The sequence below is a fragment of the Pleurodeles waltl genome, chromosome 12 (genome assembly GCF_031143425.1).
Source record: "Pleurodeles waltl isolate 20211129_DDA chromosome 12, aPleWal1.hap1.20221129, whole genome shotgun sequence".
Lineage (NCBI taxonomy): Eukaryota > Metazoa > Chordata > Amphibia > Caudata > Salamandridae > Pleurodeles > Pleurodeles waltl.
The window spans coordinates 434474959-434497338 of NC_090451.1; the positions used below are offsets into that span (position 1 = coordinate 434474959).

At 40.2% G+C, this 22380-nt stretch overlaps 1 protein-coding gene across 1 annotated transcript in view; it reads right to left on the reverse strand.

The window, feature by feature from the left end:
• The window catches only part of WTIP (WT1 interacting protein), a 271804-nt gene that overhangs the window by 123544 nt on the left and 125880 nt on the right, over positions 1-22380 (reverse strand). The window contains exon 3 of the mRNA XM_069216956.1: positions 4919-4986. Coding sequence (XP_069073057.1) covers positions 4919-4986 — 68 coding nt within the window. The remainder of the gene's footprint in view (positions 1-4918; positions 4987-22380) is intronic.

The window sequence follows — 22380 nt, forward strand, 5'->3', positions numbered from 1 at the left end:
CAAAGGTATAAGGTTGTTGGTTTGGGAGGTGGTGGCCTTGGGGCCCAGGGGGTCTGTGCGGCCCCGCTATAATTTTATTTTAATGTAATGGAAAGGTGGTGAGCCTTGGGACCCAGAGAGGTCCACGCGGCCCCTCTGTTTAATCATAAAATGTAGCCCAAGGAAAGTGGTGGTCCCAGGGCATGCGGGCATCCATGACCCCCCCCCTTTACTTTTAAATTATGTAGGGGGGCCAAGAAAAAGGGGGGTGTCTCAAAATACGTTTTTCTCATTTATTTTTCCGTAGTGATTTTGAACAGCAATAGCGCAAAAACTAATGGATGGAATTACACCGAATTCGGCAGGAAGGTACACCCTGACCCTTTTGCCCCGGTGGTGAGGTTCCAAAGGGAGCCCCCCCTCCCCGGGGTAAAAAGCAGTTTTTCGATTTTTACAAGCGGAGTCGCTGTGGTTCCGCTGTGATATTTTTAAAGAACAAAGCTCAGTCTGCTGTGCTTCGTTACTATAATGCCCCCAGGTTGGCCAAGACCCGGGAGTTCCAGTGTTTAAAAAAAAAAAAAAAGTGGGGCCCCTCCCTCCCACTGCCCCAGGGATCGCCACCTCCCTAGGGTTGTATGTTAATATGCGGGGATGCCCAGCCCCCTCCCGCTGCACTGGAGACCAATCCCTCCCAGAGTCACGTAATAATGGCAGGGACGCGAGTTATAGTTATCTTAGGCCACAAGATATAGTTTCTTGGGGTAACTAACTACAACTGGTAAATTTCTACGGTTTTGCACGTTTAAAATGAGAGCCTACCTATAACGTTCCTGAAACCTTTGGTTTTTAAGTGAATTTCTATGTTTCTTTTCAATTCTATTGCCTAAAGGCACGTGTAGTAAAGGCACATGCATTGTAAAAGTCTGAGTGGTAAAGGCATGTGTAATAAAGACACCTGCATTGTAAAGGCTGCGCGGTAAAGGCATGAGTGGTTCCAACTGCGTTGTAATTGTTTTTTCCCTGATTTAACACTGTTAAATCACATCCATTGTGCAAGTTTCAAAGTGGATCATCACTACTACTTGTTTACACCTAAAACTAATCTCCAGCCTTTTGCTCCCAACATGTCTACATATTGATTCAAGATAAATCCAAGATGAATAATCTTTTTTTCCCCCTGAAAATAGACCAGGCAGAGCTTGGGTTAAATCATGAATAAATGAGTTAATGTGGAACTTTCGTTTCAACACAGGATTGTTTCAAGACAGGCAAGAAGGGTCAGAACCAAACCATCCCATATTTTAAGAATAGCTGCTGACTTTGTAAATTATCACAAATAAGGTTCATTTTAAATAAATGGACTTTGTGTGGAATCCCAGAATTCAGGCAGGGTTCCAGGCCATGCTGTCCATGTGTCATTAATTTGTTCCAAAGCAGACTTCCATTTATCACACCTAATGATTTATGAATACCACAACCATACCCAGCATGTCTAAACATAAAGCATTACTTGCCTAAAGTGTCAAAGCTAAAGCACTTTATGTCACAGAAATACACTTTCTATACACTGTAAGACTGGGTGTGTTGGGGCAGGACCAAAGCAGGGCCGGTGGAATCACTTCGGGAACAAAAAACAATAATTTAAAGCAGTAGTTCACAAACTTTTTAGAACCACAACCCACTTCTTAGAACAAAAAAATTTCGCAACCCACCTACCTTTAGTGGATATGCGGTGGGCTAATGAATGTAACGAAAGCATCGTGTGGTACTGCACTGTCATTTACAGACAGATCATTTTTCATTTAAAGGGTCACTAATTTTGCACAGACATATAGTTTTACTAATAAAACTATATAGCACTCAAATGAAACCGGGTTTCTGTGAGTATTTATGCTCTGTGTATCACCAAGTAAAGTGTCTAGATTTTTTTTTAATCCTATTAAAATCTCCATTTACAAGACATTTCTCAATTGCAAAAATATTTTACCTAATTTCTGCTTTCCAAACTGCAGAATGCATAGAGACCATTTACAGTTCTTTGGATTTTGTGATACATTGCACAAAAAGACACATCCCACAGCATTTCCTTTCATGTTTTGTGTACTCCAGCAGGAGTATCACACAATTCACTTTAAAAACTCAACTCAGCAGTCAGAAAAAGAAAAGAAAACAGCAATCCCATGGTAACAAAATAAGCAGCAATCTATAAGAAGACATAGCCTGACATTTTACCTCGGTCTTTGAAGCATGACAAATGTGACAAGATAAACACTGATTTCAAAGTTATCTTTATTGCTTGGATTTTCCCGCACCCACCAAAAATCGGCTAGCACTCCCCAATTTAGTCACGACTCACAGTTTGGGAAATGCTGATTTATAGGGAGAATTTTATGGTAAAGAGACAAGTCCCGCAGGAAGCAGGCTTGCTTCCCTGCTCAGCATAACAGCACACATCTGATACCATAGTCACAATTTCACATCATCTACATTCTAACCTGGCAGTCACACTATTCAAAGCGTTCTACCCAGCCAGGTCACTAGGGCCCACATGGAAGTACTGAACTGTAGCTAGGTCAAAGCATAGCATTTTCACAGCAGACAATATAATCAGAGAGGTGAAATCAAATTTCAAGTTGGCATGAGTCCATATTTAGTCTACTCCTAAATCCAGCTAAAAGCCACTGAACTACTGCTGACTTAAAACAAGGTGCTGACAAATAAGATGCGGTTTGTGTTTTCATCGGTTGTTTTGTCAAGCGGGATTGCAGATTATTAGGCGAATAAGGGCATTCTGTACGACCTGTGCATCCCACAACAGTTTATGGTATTATGTGAAAATAGTGCCCCATATAACCAAGAAACCCATTACTATCAACAGATAACCAAGTAACCCATACCCATCAATTTCGTGGTGAAAGGCAGGAAAAGGGGCGGGTGGATGAAAGACAGGTGAACAGTACTTGAATAGGTGACTAATGAGAGTAAAATCCGCCTGGCATTCAAAATAAAAGGAGCAATGGTGACAAACAGAAAATAAGGTAATATCTTCTTCGTCAAAGGGTTGATGCAACAGGTTTCCTTACCATGACCACATTCTAAAACAGAGAAGACTTAAGAAATTGAATTTCACTCGGGAAGTTGGACATTAACTTGTTGGCATGACCTTTTTAAAAACAAGGAATCACTAAAGAGGCCTCAAACATTCTCTCTCTTTATACATATACCCCAACTGTAACATACTTTCTCTTGAGAAAAAAAGTTAGTCTCTTTTATGGACGACCTCTTTCCAGGTCTAGGTAGAAAATGCTAGGTTTTCGAAAAAAATGAATGACAAAGAGGACTATGTTGGACAAAAAATGTTCCAATGCTTAACGTCTTTTCAGAAGACATCCAATGTCATATTTTCCAGTCAGAGAGATTGTAAAGAGGCAATGCTCAATGGGAGGGACAAACACAAGAATGACAAGAAAGTTGACACGAATGTGAAGCAGGCAAATGAGAGTGACAATGTAAGTCCACTAATGGTAAACCATAATAAGCCCCTGCATGCTCTATTATGCTCGGCCTAAAACGAAGCAAATGTTAGTTGTTCAGGTAGATCTCTTTCAGCAAAAGTTACTCAGCAAAGCAAGTATGTCCGATACTGAAACTGGATGTTAAAACCATTATGTGAGCATTTAGATGAACTGCGAGAAGTTGAGTATCATTCAGCCAGGTTTTTTGTTGTTAAACCAGGCAGCGTTAACTTTAGGCCGCTCAGCAGATGGCCTAAACTCAGTTTCATTACTGCAACCAGTGATGGCTAGAATACATTTGCACTCCAAGCTCACTCCTCCTATAATTACGACATTGTGTGTGAAATCAAAATGCAATCCAACCATTCTTGTGTACCGTACACAGGAAAATCTGATCAGGAGTTTTGAAGAACGTCGGTTTAGGAGGATGATTACACAATGGGGGGGGTTTGAGGCAGTCTGCAACATGCAGCCAACCTATGCTTTCCACCTCTGGGGGTGTAGTTTAGTGTATAAAATGAAGGAAGAACTGACTTGCAGCTCAACTTAAATGTTCAGCCTTGAGTCACTTTTAATGGAACGTCACTTGATGTTTGCAAAGTAAATGAATTATCTAAAGAGCCACGTTCTCCCAAATGGACTAAGGATATTTGCTAAACTGCCTAGAATATATGCCAGTGGAATGTGTACAGTGTAGGAGAGGTCAACACTATATTACAAAAGAAACTGTTAATGACAAGGACACTGAGAAATGTGAAAATCAAAAACACTAAATGTGCCCCGGCATACACTGCGCCAGGCACCGTGTTAGAAAAGAAAAGGTTTTCTGAACAAGGACCAAGGCCGATAAATTCATAACATATTAATATATATTATAAACAAAGTATTTATTTGAAAAAGTGAAAACACGGATGGATAACTGAAACTGCACCTGTGGCCGAGCACTGTTCAAGGGTGCAGCCTGCCACATAGTTATCAGTTGTATATAAGTAGACAAACTTAACTGCTTACTGTGACGTTGTTAGGAAAAGAAAGGGAATTAGAACGCGGGATTGGGCCTTTGAAAGTAGTTCACATGAGCGCACGCCTTGCTCTCGCACGAACTGAAAATGAACCCGTGTGTCCTCGGCTGTGTTGTGTCGTGGATCATGGTCACCAGAAGGCTGCGTTGGGCCACGAAAAGGCTTAGTGCACGCTGCATGCGGTGGCGGTATTTAGATGTTCAATCCCGGCCTGTGCAAGATTCATAAATATCATAAAAGCTACCGATGCTTAATCTTGTGAGGTACCCTATGCACCTTGTTCGAACCCGTATCACAATATTGGGCCCGTGGCGTCAATGTGGGCCCCGGCCAATACCGCATTGTCTATTAAGCCCTCGGTAAACCCAGTGCACGCCAAAGGCCGCGCCGCGCATCACTTACCAGGAAGTCTTCCTCACAGTACACCTTTCCGTTGACGTTATAGAAGGCCTTCCCGCGTAATCTTCGTCCTGTTTGAAGCGGAAACAAATACACGGCATTAGCAACACTGGCATGAGTTGCAGAATTACACCATAACATTTCATCGAGACGTCTCGTGAATTAAAATATAATACTGTTATTTTAAGAGCCCCGAGAACCGAAAAGTCTCTTTAACCTAAACATAGAAAAGTGAAAAGTTCCAACTATCAAAATCAGTTTGGACGCAAAAATTAAACGCTGTGTCTCGCTATCTGACAGAAACATGTTCTAAGAACAAAGGATTGTTTCTAGGATGGAAAGAACCAAAAAATGAAAGTAAGCTGGTAGGCTAAAACCGGAGTCGGTGTTGGTTGAACTTCACTGCTAGATATTGATTTGCGGTGTTTCTGAAATCTGGAAACTCCTTTATTAGTTGTCATGTACATCCTTTCGTGCTTGTGTGTAGAGATTCATACCACTGATGTATAAAGTCCGACAACCTTGTTGAGGACAAAGTCCACCGATGAAAAAATTACAGGAGTGCAATTACATCTTGTTAGATTGTGGCCCACAATGAATTGCATTACAAGCGCGTGGCCCAAGGCAGACACTGCTAAACAAGTTTACTGAAAAATGACATGTCTGGTTGATTTCCATGGGGGTAATATGGACTGGGGCCACTTCGTCGGTACGGGCATCACTTAATATTTACATGGGACCACAACCTGATACACTTTAAGCCCTACTTATCACATGTCTACATGTGACTGTACACAAACACAGACTGGATGCACCACATCCTGTACACATACATCACTAGTACACAATATGTGCACTAATGAATTTCAGGTGGCCCTTCAACTCCATTAGTGGGGCCAAAACAAATGCACAAAATCCTATGTTCCGGAACATATGAAATGGAAAGCAAATTTATTTAATCAATCATTCCAAACAACATGATTTGTGGTGCCCTCAATTTGTCAGTTGTTAAACTAAATACTAAACAGCCTAGGCTTAGGTCCTCGTTTCACCTCTTCTGTTTTTCTTTCTTTTGCTCCGATCAACTTTTATGAAAAAATATGCACTGGTCCCCAAAAATGAGTGTCTGTGATCCCAACCCACTCAAATTAACCTCTCAAGACATCTTTATATGGGTTCCTTTGTCAAACTTTTCACAATTATTTATAGGCCACCAGCAAATTTCTTCTGATATACTAACTAATTTTCCTCACATACAGCATTTGTTTAAAGTATGTCTACAGATATGAGGCTCGTTCACTGTCAACAGGGCGGTGGCGCAAGAATCGGCAAACATTTAAATACTAGCAAACACATGTGCACCACTTAACGCAATACTGTGGCCAAAGCTCAAGATTATCCTGAATTGTGTCATCAACCCGCGATAGGAAGATGAACCCCGACACACATCTGTAAACAGGGACGCCCCCTGAGGACCCACATATGGTTACTATCTGCCATGAGAGTACAATATTCGATGCATATAAATTAATCCTAATAAGGTGCCCACTTTGCGCTATCTTAGTTTAGCAGTGAATAGGATTCACACCATTATATATATATATATATATATATATATATATATATATATATATATATATACACACACACACACACACACACACAAGCAAAGCGGCTCATTCAATTGGCGCCGCGCTCTATTCACCGGTGCTCATACCGAGGGCAAGCCATACCCTCAAGTGAATATTTGAAAAAAGAGACGTTGGGTAGAGCACTCCACCAAGGATTTTATATGAATTATTTATTAGCTGACTGTGAGCAAAATAACAACGCGTTTCGAACAGCACGGTCTTTGTCGAGTTCTAAAGTAGTGCAATCCATTCTTATCTATTTATAGCTAATCACCTTTTAACAAAAATAATGCATGTTGGGACTGGTAGTCCAATTAAATAAGAAGCAACTTATCTTAACATAACTCATTACAACCCTTTCAATGCTCACAATAGTGATTACCTATATATTCGCAAAATGTTTTTTTGCAAAATATTTTTGCAAAATATTTTTACATGAAGGCAAATTATTAAATCAACATTAATCAAAAGTATGTTTATGAATGTACAAATCAAAATCAAACTTGCTTAATATATACATTCATTTTTCACATATTAACATCCTCCTTATGCACTTAAACCAAATCATATAGTGAATATGTATCATTCTCCCTCCTACTTACACCAATCAATTGTTTGTTCAATCAAATCACCATTGAACCATTATCCTCATATGCTCTTTGCATAATATGCATATTTTCATATGTGGAATGACCTATAAACCGATGTTTTTAACACCTCAAAACATCTCTCGCTAATTGTTTATATTCCAAATTACAGGTGTATATAAAGCTCCTCGTCATTGTTCATTCCAAAAGGAGCCTTCGTTCGCATTTGAATGATATATCTGGATTCTAATTGACGCAGCTTTTTAGTTCGGTCGCCACCGCTTTTATGGTCTGGAATATGATCTATCCCATAATATCTTAAACTTCTCCAATCGTTAGATATGTGTGTCTGTAAATGCTTAGCAGTTGCATATGTGGTATCTTTATGGGTTATCACTCTAATATGTTCAAGTATTCTTTTCTTCAGCATACAAATTGTACTCCCAATATATTTAAGACCACAGTGGCATTCTATAACAAATTACAAATTTAGTGTTACAAGTGATTTTATGTTTAATTGCCTCCATCTGTCCATTTGGAAATGTTATATTTTTCAATGACTTACCAATTTTGCATGCTTTACAACTGTTACACTTAGAAAAACCCTTTTGTTCTTCTTCCAGCCAATTATAATCCTTTCTTAAAGTGAAGTGGCTTTTAACCACCATATCTATAATACTAGGTGCTTTTCTATATGAGAACTGAGGTTTGGGTCCTACCAAGGGCCCCAAATCTATTTCCTTTTCAATTATTTTCCAATGTTTTTCAACAATGTTCCTTATAATTCCACTTTCTTTAGTATATCTCATCGTCATTCTAACTGGATCACCTAAATTTGGTTCTCCTTTCTTAAATAAAATTTCCTCTCGTTTTTTCGATTTAATCAATGTCAAATTTTTCTCAAGCATATTCTCATTGTACCCTCGATTTCTAAATCTTTCATATGTTTCTACATATTTCATGGATAATTCCTTATCAGTAGAACAAATTCTTCTCATTCTAATAAATTCTCCCACTGGTATACTCTTGATCAAAGATTTAGTATGGAAACTGTGCCCATGCAACACACTGTTACATGCAGTTTCTTTCCGATATACTGTTGTTTAAATTTTATTATTCTCAATATAGATGGTAATATCCAAAAAATTAATCGATGTTGTGCTTGTTTCACATGTAAATTTAAGACCCACCTGATTGTTGTTTAGAACAGTAAAATATTGCAAAAATTCTTCTTTAGAACCATTCCATATGGTAAAAAGATCATCAATAAAACGGACCCAAAGTAACACTGCTTCAACAAATTGATCATTAGCTTTTTCCCATGCTACTTCTCTTTCCCACCAGCCCATCACCAAGTTGGCATAATTTGGGGAAAGAGAAATGCCCATAGCAGTACCGCATAATTGATGAAAAATCTCATGATTAAACATGAAGATATTGTTCTTTGAACACATGTCAATCATGGCAAGAAACATATTGGAGTGTTCTAACTCTGAAATATTACGTTGTTTCAAAAAGTATTCACATGCCTTTAATCCCACTTCAAGATTAATAGAAGTATAAAGGGAAACTACATCTATTGTAACCAGTAAGTAATCTTCATGCCAATCCAAATCCAACAAGATTCTAAGTAAATCTCCTGAGTCCTTAATATATGAGCTCAGTGTTCTGACCATAGGAGCGGTGGCGCAAGAATCGGCAAACATTTAAATACTAGCAAACACATGTGCACCACTTAACGCAATACTGTGGCCAAAGCTCAAGATTATCCTGAATTGTGTCATCAACCCGCGATAGGAAGATGAACCCCAACACACATCTGTAAACAGGGATGCCCCCTGAGGACCCACATATGGTTACTATCTGCCATGAGAGTACAATATTCGATGCATATAAATTAATCCTAATAAGGTGCCCACTTTGCGCTATCTTTGTTTAGCAGTGAATAGGATTCACACCATAAAATATATATATATATATATATATATATATATATATATATATATATATATATACACACACACACATAAAAATAAAACGCTGTGCACTATTTTTAACGCCAATAGATACCGATGTGTAAATTGTAACATAGAAACAGGCACATTAACATCTGAAGTTGCAGATCTGGCTGTTCCTGCCTGTCCTCCATGAACCACCACTTTGCGCTTAACAATAGTGACCGAGATGTCCCCGGTACACTGAAGCGTGCACCTAGCTATGCTCAACGTCAATACATTACCTGGGTTCAGTACCCATCACTACACAAGAGTTTGCTATACTAACATGTAGCAACATTAGGCCAGGTTGTTTCAAACTATTTTCTATCCAGCAAGAACTTATACCTGAATCCCTGCTTACTAATATTAACAAATATTTATACATGTTTGCACTCAACTCGAGTATGCCATTTTTTCACTTTTATTCACAGCCTTATAAAGCTCGGTGGTAAAACTAGCAGACCAAAAAACACCACTTGGCTGTATGACGTGTAAACAATCACACCACAGATCTAACTTGAACAATATATTTTAATTTACTGTTGAATAAGCAGAAATGTGGATTTTTCAACTAAGAGATAAGTAGTGGGTGTAAATCAGGTTTTTAATAATTGCTTACTGCCAAATACTTGGACTGTATAGTTTTATCAAGTTGAGTCCATGTAGTCCTACACATCTATCACCTTTGAAGCAGTGTCAGTCGATTCAAGTGAACCCAAGAGCCCATCACCAACATGATATTTAATCCTGAGCAAATTTGAAGGGTTGCGCTAATTAACATGATCAGGCATAATGTACCCATGAAGTGTCCCCTACGTGAGTTCTACTCAAAGGGTTTGATAGTCCAGCGGATTTCCATATCAAACTTTGCAGTGTGCAAAGGGACCAAACAGGTAACACATATATTGTGACCGCATCTAAGGGCTGCATAGCCCCAGTGCCATGACCTGTAAGGAAAAGAACGGGTGTGCCATGTTAGAGGCTCTGCCACAGTTGGGTTACACCTTCCTGTATCTCTGGGGTTGGATGGCAGGAATGAATGCCTTTCCCTGCCGTCCACTACCATACTTTCTGCTGTCATCGCTGCATGTCTTTTCTCAAAAACTCTGTGGCTTATACTGGTGACAGGTGATGGACTCATTCAAGTCTAGCTTAAGGTGTTGCCAACATCAGGCAACCTCAGCTTCTGTTAGTGACGTTAGGGCAACCGCGGTCTGTGTGAGGCAGGCTTCTAAAACAAGAGGTACGTCATGGACTACACAGGCAGCCACACCAGTCACAAAGAGACGGATAAAGAACACCCAGAGCTTTACCAACCAGCTGTGCTGTTGCACACAGTAAAAAAGATTGGCAGCTTCTACAATGTTTTCATGGACTTTATATCGACTCTTTAACCATTTTGAAAAGCATCATAATAACTAAAACATTTGTAAAACAAGCATTCACGACCCAATGGGTCTCGCATTTTCTCGACTTAGAGCTATTAACGTTGTAAACTCCATTGCAAATGAAAAGTAATACACAGTTACACATAAACGAGTCAATTCAAAGTGCCATGCCACGAGCGTGAAGGAGACACACAAAAGGAAAAAGAAGTTTGCTCGCAGTCAAAGTTATTGGCAAAAGTGCAATTAGCCATCTATCAGGGTTCATGTCGAAGGCGTTAACCAAACCACCCCAAGGAGGGACAAACATAAAGCATTTACCAATAATAAAGGATTTTTGAAGGCCAAGCCCATGAACGAGCAATAGTGATGGGTGTGGTTAAAAGCCCAAATAGATGACAACACATAAAAAAGCAGCGCTTGCGCACTGCTCTGCCCAACCTAACAAACACTTGAAATTATCCAGTTATCTTTGACAGTTTAACAGCATTAAAATGCCATGTATGGTCCCTGAATGTTCAGACTCAGGCAGCCATACTGCTGCCGGCTCAGGTAGTGGGATAAGTAAACAGAAAACACATAGCTTCGTGGAAGAGAAGCTCTTTTTTCTGCGGCAACACACAAGTTCTATCACTTCAAAGCATGTACTCTTAGATACCAACGTTTGATCTGATAGCTGAGTCCATTTTATCTCATTGCTAAGCATTAAGACTACAATCACCATAATAAATGAGGTTGCTAAATAAAGGACCGGAGCATTACAATCTTGGTGACAGGCAATTTCATGTTAAATTCAGGAACTAACAATGTACGGTCTGAAATTAAAGATATTTCACCAAAACTGGTCGCCGCAATCTCGTTGCCATCCAGTACAAAATCTTAAAAAACAGCAAAGCTCAATAACTGGCGAACGGACACGAAACAACATCGGTTCAAAGATAATAAGTAATAATGTGAAACAATTAGGCAAAGACCAATAAGTTCGATGAAAAACAGCAAATAGAGATCTAAAATATGTAATTTTCGTATCGGTAAGCTTGCCAAACTTTTTTGAAAAAAAATCTAAATGTTTGCAAAGTCCATTTATTATGAACTGCTGTCGTTTACAGTCTCATCTTGCTAAGTGTTCGTTTAACAGATGGCGAAGGAGAGGTAACTTTAGCGGAACACGATCACAGGCGTATATTATGCAAATTTTTAGTGGGCTGTTTGCTTCGAAAATAAGAAATGCAGCGTAAACAAGCGACATTCTTGTGGCCTGAGGTCAGCGGCTGTGCCCATTCAATGGCGGCCGAGTGCAGGATTTGACAATCCGCGCCGGGGAGAGGCCCTTGTCTGCTTTCAAAAGAAACGCTGGGACTTTATTTGAAACTGAAACTCCCACAAACAAAGGTGGCATCCCACGCTGAGGCCGGCGAAGGTGGAGCACAGGATACGCATTGTTCGCTCCATCTTCACACACGAGGCTTCGAGAAGGATTTCAGTCTGAACTACGTGTTATCAAATATGAGCAGACCCCTCCCCCCCATATCATGGGGGAACTCGGGCACATAAACTGAGCACAAACGAAAACCTCAAAAGGAAAACCTTTTATATTGCTAATTAGGAAGCTTTTTACAGCACTAGTGATAAAGTGCTAATAAAAACATAATAAAATATAAATAGTAGCTCATTCTAGGAAAAAGATTACTCGATGTTCATTGCGAAAAGTGTGCCTTCTTCCGTAGCTAAATAATTTTTTCTCTTAACTACGGACTTATAAAAGTATCTTTAAAAACATTCTGGCCTAGTGTGCTTTAGTTATCTGGGCAATAACCTGCATGGTGTAAAAATAGGAGGCGAACAGCAAAAAAGAGGTTGCACTAAACAAAACACTATGTGTAGAAGCAGGGGAGGAACAAATTATGGATCATGAAAAGCCAAATTATGGGGTGTAATGCGGTACATTGTTTCATGATCTTCATTATTTTTACATTTTTAGATTGAAGCCTACAAGATAGCGCAACTGTCTGATTTGCTAAAAACATCTTGGGGCATTGAGAAAGTTTCCATGAGAAAGAATGCATTGCGCCCCTTGCTCACCATTTACTTTTTGGTTTGTAACTCACATTTTCTGGCTAGCTATTTGCTGGCTTTATTTGTTTTAGGCACTCCAGCTTGAGTTTGCCCCTCCCAAGGAGCAAAGTCTTTTCACATTACCTCTCCTTGTTGTCTTCCAGGAGTGCTCCTTTCTGTTAAAGAGGCCTATAAATCTTTTTCCTATACTGTCACATTTTATATGTATTCAAAGACAGAGGTCAAATGTCAGGCTCTGTCTCCTGAGGGAGATTGGTGTTAACTTTTATTTTTCTGACTTCAAAGTCAGAGGATGTATGTGACAATCTTGCTGGGTACGAAAGGTTTTTTTTCTAGCAAACAACAACATTTAAGTGAACTGTGCAAGTATTTAAGAATGTACCAGTATTATGAACCCATAAATGAAGCATACATTTGTTACTTCTGAGATGTGTTGGAAACAAATACTTTAATATGATCAAAACAAATCAATACACAAGGTCCTGACATTTGCACACATTATCACTTTTGTGCTGTATGGTTTTATTAGTAAAACTGTAAGTCTGTGCAAACGTAATGGGTATTTCAATGTGTTGTCTGTAATGGCAGAGTGGTACCACACCATGCATACTCCACTCTAATCTACTCTGCACCACTCCACTCTAAGTCGCTGCACTCTAAACCACTATACTCTACACCTCTCTATCAATGCATTCTACTCTGCACAATTCCACCCTATGCCACTCTGCAACACTGCATTTTACACCAATATACTCCTCACCAATGCACTCCACTCTGAACCACTCACTAATACTCTGCACTATATGCCACTCTATTCTACGATGCTGTACTGTAGTCTACAGCACTTTATTCAATGCAATTCCACTACGCCACTCTACCCCAATTCACTCTACTCTGACGCAGCCTAATCTATGCCACTGCACTCTATCCTGCACCACTGTACTCTATGCCACTTTACGTCGCTGCTCTCTACATCACTCTATGCCAATGCACTCTATGTCAATGTACTGTACTCTGCAAAACCGAACTCTATGCCACTCTATTCTGCATCACTGCACTCTATGCCACTGCATTCTGCAGCACTCCACGCTAATCTACTCCTCACCACTTTATTGTATGCAATTACAATATTCACTCTACACCACTGCAGTCTACACCACTTTACTCGGAAACAATCTAATTTATATCATTGCACTGTATTCTGCACCACTGTACTCTAAGCCACTCTACACCGCTGCTTTCTACATCACTCTACTCTATCCCAGTGCATTCTACGCCACTCTCCATTAATATTAATATAATAGTGCTAGGCCTATACCCCTAATGCTAATAAGATTAATAATGCACCAACTTCTGATACAAAGAGCTACACACACACTGAAAGAACCAGTGCCGCCAATACTCAAAGTTCTGCACTGATTGATAAAGAAGAGGATCCTCTCACTACTCAAGACAACATTTGTCCAAAATTAAGTAGAAGCTTTATGCAGCTTAACCAAATTTATTTTAAAAGTTTACACATCCTTGGTGTTCTGTACCCAGGCCTTATAAATTCAGTAAATTAAACCTCACAGGGTCATTAATCTTAATATGACCTTGCAGATTTTCAAAACTGTATGCCTAATAGCTCTAACTTCGGTAGATGTTGATTTACTTTCTCTTGCTTCAGGTACTACCCATGTTTCACTAAATCTACCAAAATCAAGCTTAATGTGTAACTTTAGATGGCTATACAAAGATCTCTAGCTGGGAATAGGATGTGATGTGCTTCCTGATCATACTCAGAGGAATCAAGAAGAAGCACTATACTGACGAAATCCAGTGATTGGTTTACAGTTTTCTAGCGATCATATTTCTGTTCACGTGAATAGAAAGAAGCGTAATATTGGACATTATTGCTCAGATTAAGTGCATTTGCCCTGCGCAACTCAATTTAAATACATCACATCATTTATACTGCCAAATTATAACCTGTCTCCTCTCATGGTCACATCAGTTACCCTGATGCTTACATTTCCTGCAATTGTCCCGGTTTATTTTGAAATATAGCATGCATTAAAAACCACACTGATTATCCCGGTGTCCTGGAATTTGTGAAATTTACCTGATTCAGACAATCCAGGAAACCAGGGCTTGTGATCGTGCAGTTCCATGGATATAACACTGTGTTCTAGTTGAGGTTTGATGATATCTTATGCTTTACATATATAGCTAATGCATCTGAGCACAGTAGGTTTGGCCATACCCTCAGACTAAGCCTGACATTTTGTGATGATGTGGTAATTTGTAGCGTTATTATTACTTTCATCAAGGGGCTTGCGGGGATGCAAATGTAGCTTCGCCGACTGCATCGTCTATTTACTGTCAGCTGATGCTAGGTGTGGCTCCCTAATAGTTTCAGATAACCTGAGATACTCAAATGGCTGAATAAGCAATGCTAGACTTGCAGCAACCTCTGTTGTCTCCACCACCATTACTTCGTTGCATTCCTATCTGAGAAAGTTGTTGAGACAATGAAAAAGGTTTAGTGTAGTTGTTAAACTGGCCACAGCACTGCCACCTAAAGAATCGGAGTAGGATGAAATGAATTTCACACAATAAGGGGGCCAGGTTTAAAATACATAATTTAGCTAAAATTTGGAAATTAGTCTCACACAGGATGAAAGCTGCTGGTACTGTTCAGAGAATTATGTTTTTAGGAACAACATGTGCAATATATATTCAGATGCTCTTTATCACCCGTTAGAATAGTGTTTCAACTATCATGCTGCCTAATAAACCAGTTCAATACATGTTCACTACTGAGCAGATTATCCAGAATATATATCCATTACTACGCTGAAACCAGATCTTTACTGGTGGTATAATATTTTGATCCCACTTCTTAAATCTATTCTACATCTGAGATAAGTCAAATGATCGAGAAGTGATAACTTTTTTTAAATCTATTATGAGCAGCCATCAAATTCTTGCTATTTGAAGGGGAGACCTCTCCATACCTATATGTAAGACGGGAGACCCTACTAAGCCAGAGGACCCCCATCACCTTTATATCTGGTGTCCCCAAGTTAAAACGTTTAACTAAGTGGCTGTCGAATTTGGAGATGACAAATTTATTTCATGATTTAGCCTCTAAAAGAACTCTGGTTACATCAACTACAAAGACTAGACCCTGCTTTATAACATGAGGCTGATCTTTGCTCAGTCTCTTTAAAGACACTTCACCAAAGATACTGTGCAGTTGATATGAGTGGCTCATCACTTAATCGCTATCAATTACTGAAATTTCAAATAAAAGTACAAAAGCTCATCTGAATTTGATGTGGTCATCTGAATCTACTTGAGGTGACCGCAGTACTGCGTGGCCAGTCAAGGGCTTTCTTGATAGCGCTGCCTCCACTCCACTTATTCTTTATCACATATGTGGTATACCACAGCGTTGCACAGTACAAGTTTATGTGCCCTGTAATTTCACATTACGGCAATAAGACCATGATGCCATTGCTTGTGTACTAAAGCTTGTAGAATTTAAGTACAATGAAGAAAAAAAGGAATTTGGAATTTTTAGCAATTTACCTTTTAGGTAAAGAAAACGATTTTCTGTGGCTGCTTATATGCTTTGTTATAAATCAAAGTAAATATATTTAATAGTAAAACTGTAGCTAACCTCTCTTTAAAAGTATAATTTAAGTATGTTAGAAAATAGGCAAAACAAAAAAACTGTCTAGGTTTGGTATCTTGAAAAAATCGTAATACATTTTCTACACTTAATACCTTTCTTCTCAAATAAAGCTGAATAAAACATAAAAAGCTACTTTGTACCTCTATAGTGAAAATTGCAATGTAACAGTTCATTTTAAAACAGTACATATCATCAACGTGGTTGTGTTTCACTAGTTCCATTGACATCAAAACATCCTTCTCGTTGTTTTTTCCTTTATTTAATGTATTGATATAAAACCCCCATTGTACGGGAACGCTATATGTTGCATTCATCCTACTGATACCCCTTCCACACAAAACAATATACCTGGCCACGTTGCTGTTACGCCCAGCTCTCTTTTCCCCTTGTACTTAGAATCAAATTATTTTCTTTGCATGCTTACTCAAAACTGCCAATTCTAGTCAGACACATTACTGCTTGGATAACTGTGTATTTGAAATTAATAATCCATGTGAATTTACTAACCTACCTCTTCGCATTCCTCTTGTCAATACCTGCCTCTCAGTTTCCTTCAGTGTTCCTTGGACTAGCTCCAGTAGCTAAGCTAGAGCAGTAGGGAGGACAATACCCAAACGATAATAGATTTGAGGGGTAAATACACGGACGTTCACATCAAAAGGTATAACTTTACTAAACAAAATACTTTGTTAATTTAAAAAAATGCAATAAAGGGATTCAACCTGACAAAAAATATGTAACCTACCTGGAAATGGAAAAGAAATAAAGCACTAGTAAGCTGTTCTTTAATCCCACAGACTTGAGGATGCAGTTGTGCACTGAACTGGTAGATAAAGGGGGACCTGGCGACCACAGGGACGCATAAAACAGGACAGAAATGCTGGCGCCCCATTTTCTACACAGATTTAATCCATACTTCATCATTCATCAGGAAATTGTAGAAAATCTCTGAAATGTTTTGAGAGTTGCAGCAATCTTTAACCAGTTAAGGGCAAGCTTCACTGCCCTCAGCCCTCTTGGCAAAACAGATCACTGCACAACCATAATTCTCTGCTCTGTTATTCACAGCACCTCAAAGGTCAGCGGACCACTTAGTGCAGGGTCTTTTGGGTCAATATCCCCATTATGATCCAGGACACTTGCAGATACCCAGCAAGAAGGCTCCTTCAGGAAGAGCGTTTTCCCATCAGAAAAAGGTTAAAAATGATCTTTTGATGTTTGGACTAAATTGAGAAACAATTTCCCCAGTTCTGAACCCAAATCCTAGACACAGGTTAACTACACATGGGGGATTACTTTTCTAAGTTTTCCCAGTAGGCAAAATAAGTTCCAAGTAAGTTTTGAGGGACAGAAGGCAATGTAAGCATACTTCTATTGGGTGACTTTAAAACAGTCTACACAATGTTTCCACCTTCCCTGCTTTTACTCCAAACTACTGCAGTTCCTGTGGCAAGTGGCACCAAATCACTCCAAGAGTTATTTATGCTCAAAACTTCAAGAGGGCAAAGAAGAACTCTGACACCAAGGTGCTCCTCTCCTACCACTACCAGTCCAATCCACAACAGGTGAAATGAAAACCAACTACATCTGAGGGTTTCCCACCAGGGAGCAGTGCTAGAGGGTCTAACCGAAACTGTTAGAAGAAAAGCAAATATGTGATCAGAGCTGTAGAACTTTAAAATGTTAATGTATCTCTCTTCGGTCATGACCCCTTCCCGTTCCTGGATATTTTGTGGGTTCGCTTTGAAAAAGGCACCAGAATTTCACCTGAAAGACTGTCAAAGGGTGCAGGCAGAAACTGAGCCTGTGGCTGAGATGTAAAGCAGGTGTGAAAAGGCTTCAGCTGAAGTATGAGTCTCAACCGGCCTTTACAGATCAATTAGGCACATAATATCCCAGGCTGCAAATTAAAAAGACAGCTCCAATATCACTACAGATTGAGTTTGTCTGGCCAAATTACATTTGAACTTTGATGTTGAAGGCGATTGAAAATAGTAATGCTATATCATTGTAAAGAGGAATGGGCCGGCAAGCAAGCATCTACCATCCACCATAAGGTAACAAATAAGGAAGTGGGAGGTTGCATGAGGTTACTCCACCCCAGCTTCTAAACTGACTTCGGCGTGGTTCTGATTTAGAAGTGAATTATTAATGTTTTGATAGGGCTCACTAAGTTCCTGGCAATTAATGCTTCCCTGATGTAGCAAGGACATCATTTTTACAGTAAACACATAATTGGTGTTGCTTTGGAAAAAGCTAGGCAAGGTCAAAAATCCAACCTCCCAAATCGGGATAGGCATAAAAGTGGATACAGTTCCTCACACTGACCTCATGCCACCTGCTTCCAACCACCACTTCGTCTGAAATAACCATAAAATCTACCTCAAAACCTGTTGCTCTCCACCCACCTCCTTGAGAACCTTCACCCCGCCACAAAACATACCTTGGTTCATGTCCTTACCCCACCTCCTCAAGAGCTTTTCAACTTGCTGAACACTGGGTGGATTGGCTACCTCGTGGAAAGTGGGTTACAACCACATTCAGCAGCGGGCCTGCTACAAGAGGTAGAGCTACTGCAGAGTAAAGAATACCTCTCCTGCTACTTTCAGATCTCTACTGAGCCAAACAAGGCTGGAGATGTTGCCAGGAAGCAATGTTGCAGAACCAGTTACTGCTCTAATACCTGTGCGTCTGTGGAGATCAGAAGGAGGCAGGAGCAACACTGCAGCACCAACCTATCGTGGATAAAGATCCGGGAACGGTAAAAGAGGTTTAAGATAAGATAGTAGCCTTTCCCCATACTTCCGACAGGCCGGGAGTGGAACATAAAAGAGTAAGGCAGCTACATATGGACAAATAGTTTCCTAGCAAACGGGTTTTGGACATCTACTCAACTGCTCAGCAAATCATTAAAGTTGGCCGATGTGCCATCCCTGGACTGGTCATGTGTCTAATGGTGTTTTCTAGTTTCAGTTCACCCTGTAATTCAGCAATTACAATTTGCTTTTCCTGGTAAGCATGTACAGTTTTAAATCAAATAATCTATATGACACATCTGGGTCCAGTAGATCACATATTTTTTAATTCCAAGGCCATATGGCTTTCCCTCCCGGGAAAGGTATCTATGCCCTCTAAAGAGCAAGCAACTAATAGTAGTCTGCAACCTCAATAAAATAAATGATCACTGTTGCAAGATTAATCATCATTCTTATAAGACTGCAAGTGTATTTTATGGATTTTTCCAAACTGGCCATTTCGCCTGGCCACTTATTCCCTCCACTTTTATGTATTGAGCACCTCTAATATTAGTTTAAACTAGCCTGTAAATCTGAGGAATGTGTTATTTTAAGCAGTGGTGTATCACAAAATGCTGTGCCCTCTCCCCCCCCAAACAGTGACATGGAAGGGCATCTAGGACACCTATTTCTCATAGATATCCATAGTCTTTTTAGTAAGTGGGGCTCCTGGAGGATAGCCCCCCACCTTGTGCCGCAAAGGTCCGCGTTACGATGCTGCCTTTTAAGAGTAACTTGCTAAGGTTCCTGCAAAAGCCTATTACTGAAAACAAGGGCATGCTCACCCTACATGCAGACCCTGTCATATTCACAGTGTGACACTGAGTGGTGAAGTAAAAACCTTCACCTACGGGCCTGGTATGGGGTTATCAGACCACCTCCCAACATGAGTCAGTCAAGGGCCCAACACCAGCTGCATGCTTTGCAGTACGTGGACAATATCGCTTGGATATGTGTACAAAATGGCATTGCATTACCTTGACGCTTTCCTTTTCTCATAAGGAATGCATAAATTTGGCCAAATCTGCATCCAAATTATATCAGGAGCAACATATTTAGTATTGTTTGGTGCAGCTCGTGGAGTTTCACTCCACGTAGTTCTGCAATCGGGTGGAAATCAATACACTGATTTTTAGAGCTGGGAGCCTGTTCCGTACTGAAAAATTAGCACAAACTGCACCACACGGTGTGCCGGAGGACGCTACTGCTGCTCAAGTTGGTTTTGCTGTTGCTCGAGTAGAAATCTCACTGGGTGCCCTCCTAGTGCCTGAAAATTGTGCTAAAGGATGCCAATTCTCGCTTGAGCTCACCCGCTTACCATTGCCAAAACTTCTAAACTCTTGCCCGCGGAGCGCAATTATTCAACCACGCCTAGTATTTAGCTGATGATTCCGCTAGAAAGAGCTCAAATAGAAGTAATTACAGTTATCCCACCCTCACTTTCTCCCAGAAGGGCCACCAAACTCCTGTGGCGAAGACATGGCTCATGTGATCCACACTCTTTTGATTTTTATATTTTTAAGTCCATTATGAGGAACACTGTAGGAAACGCGCACCTAAAACTGCTTCCTCATGTAATTAAAATTCAAGGAAGCTACCTGAATACAGTGGCTGTTTTCAAAGTCTGTGGTTACCAATCATAAGCAGAAGCAGCAGGGTAGGCAAGGATAAACATTCAGCAAAATGATGTAATGATGGCACAGTCATGCTAAGCAGACTAGTGATCGGTGCCTGAAAGAATCTGACTGCTACTAATGGAAACACTGACAAAACCAATATGTCTGAATTTAGTTTGGTTGGGAGACTTGTATACAAAGCTGTAGTGGACAAAGAGGCAACAACATTGCTATAATAAGAAAAAGAAGCAAAGCCCCTGCCAAATATTTACTTAATTAGGACAAATATATCTACAAGACCTAAACTTTGTTATGTGCACACTGCACTGTTGGACCTTTAGAAGTGCTTCTGTGTTCAATATAATGAAGTATTTGTGTACAAGTCTAAGTGGAAGTGCTTAAGTAGCAAGTGAAAGTCTTGTAAGCATCATTTCCTGCATAACTGTTTGCCAGAGTCTCTGTAAAAGGAGTACCGTGCCACTGTGGTGTGTGCGCTCGGGTATGTTCTCAGAGCTGTATTTACTGGGGGTGGGGGACTGCACGTCCTCCGGAGAAGTCAGAAACACATTTTGAAGAAAGAAAGAAATTGTACAAAGGGAGCTGAGGTTCACTACAGTTTGCCCTTCAGAGGTGATGCCTGAAGGAAATCATCTGAATCCTTTACTGAAGGATATCATCTTTTAGTCAGAAACAGTGGCGTAACTTTAGCCCCCGCGGTGCCCTCTCCCCCCTCCAGAGATCCAGTCTGCGCTGGTTAGAAATCGGCTTTTAGTAGATCCAATTGTAAGGATTGCTTTCTACACTGGATTGTATTCCCTTGAATGCTTCCTTGGTTTATTAGGTTTATTACGTGCTGCTGCGATAGGAGGAAGAGGAGGGTTTGGTTCGGGTCAGTCAAGAAGGCCTCCAGCTCTTGGACTGTGTGGAGATGTTTGACGAGTGAGAGTGGCACTGTGTGAATCTCGCAGTGCAAGGAGCTTGGTCTGTGCAGAACACACTTATCTGCACAGTCCTAAGGTTGGATGTGCTCGGGGGCGGCAGACTGAACAGTTATGTGTTTTTCAAACTAGACAACAACAGCGGCTAAGGAAAATGCCAAATGAGTATTCTGTTTCAAACAAGAAGCGAAAGAACACAACTGGTATGCTAATTATCTCTTCACACAAACTAGCCACCTACTGCCTTAATGCCTTTACAAGTCACAGTTCATTTCAAAGCACATCTGTATCCTTTGATCTTGTCCTGATTTTTCTAATTAGACTGCATGTCTTGTACATAAAGCACACGAAGCACTGCAGCTCCCACCTCGTGGGTAACGGTGGGCTGCCCAGAGGGAAAGCGATATCAACATGGGAAAGGAGGGAGCGGGCGCGCGAAGACGTATTTTTTACAGAGACAAATTTGGTAGATTTGTTGATACATTGGATCATCATTGAAGACACCCCACAGCCCTTTGCTTTGTGCAAACACTCATAATTTTATTTTAATGTACTCTGTTGTCTTAAACAAAAAAAGTTATTTACAAGTTTTTTGTGGTGGATACTCACCAAGGCCTGATGATGGGGAGGAAAGAAAAGTGACAGAGACTGGGAACAGGTAGGAAAGGAAGATAAACAATGAAGAACACAAGGACTGGTACTGAGTAAGGACAGAGTGTCAGGAGGGAGGACAGCAGAGAGATACATGGACAGGTAGC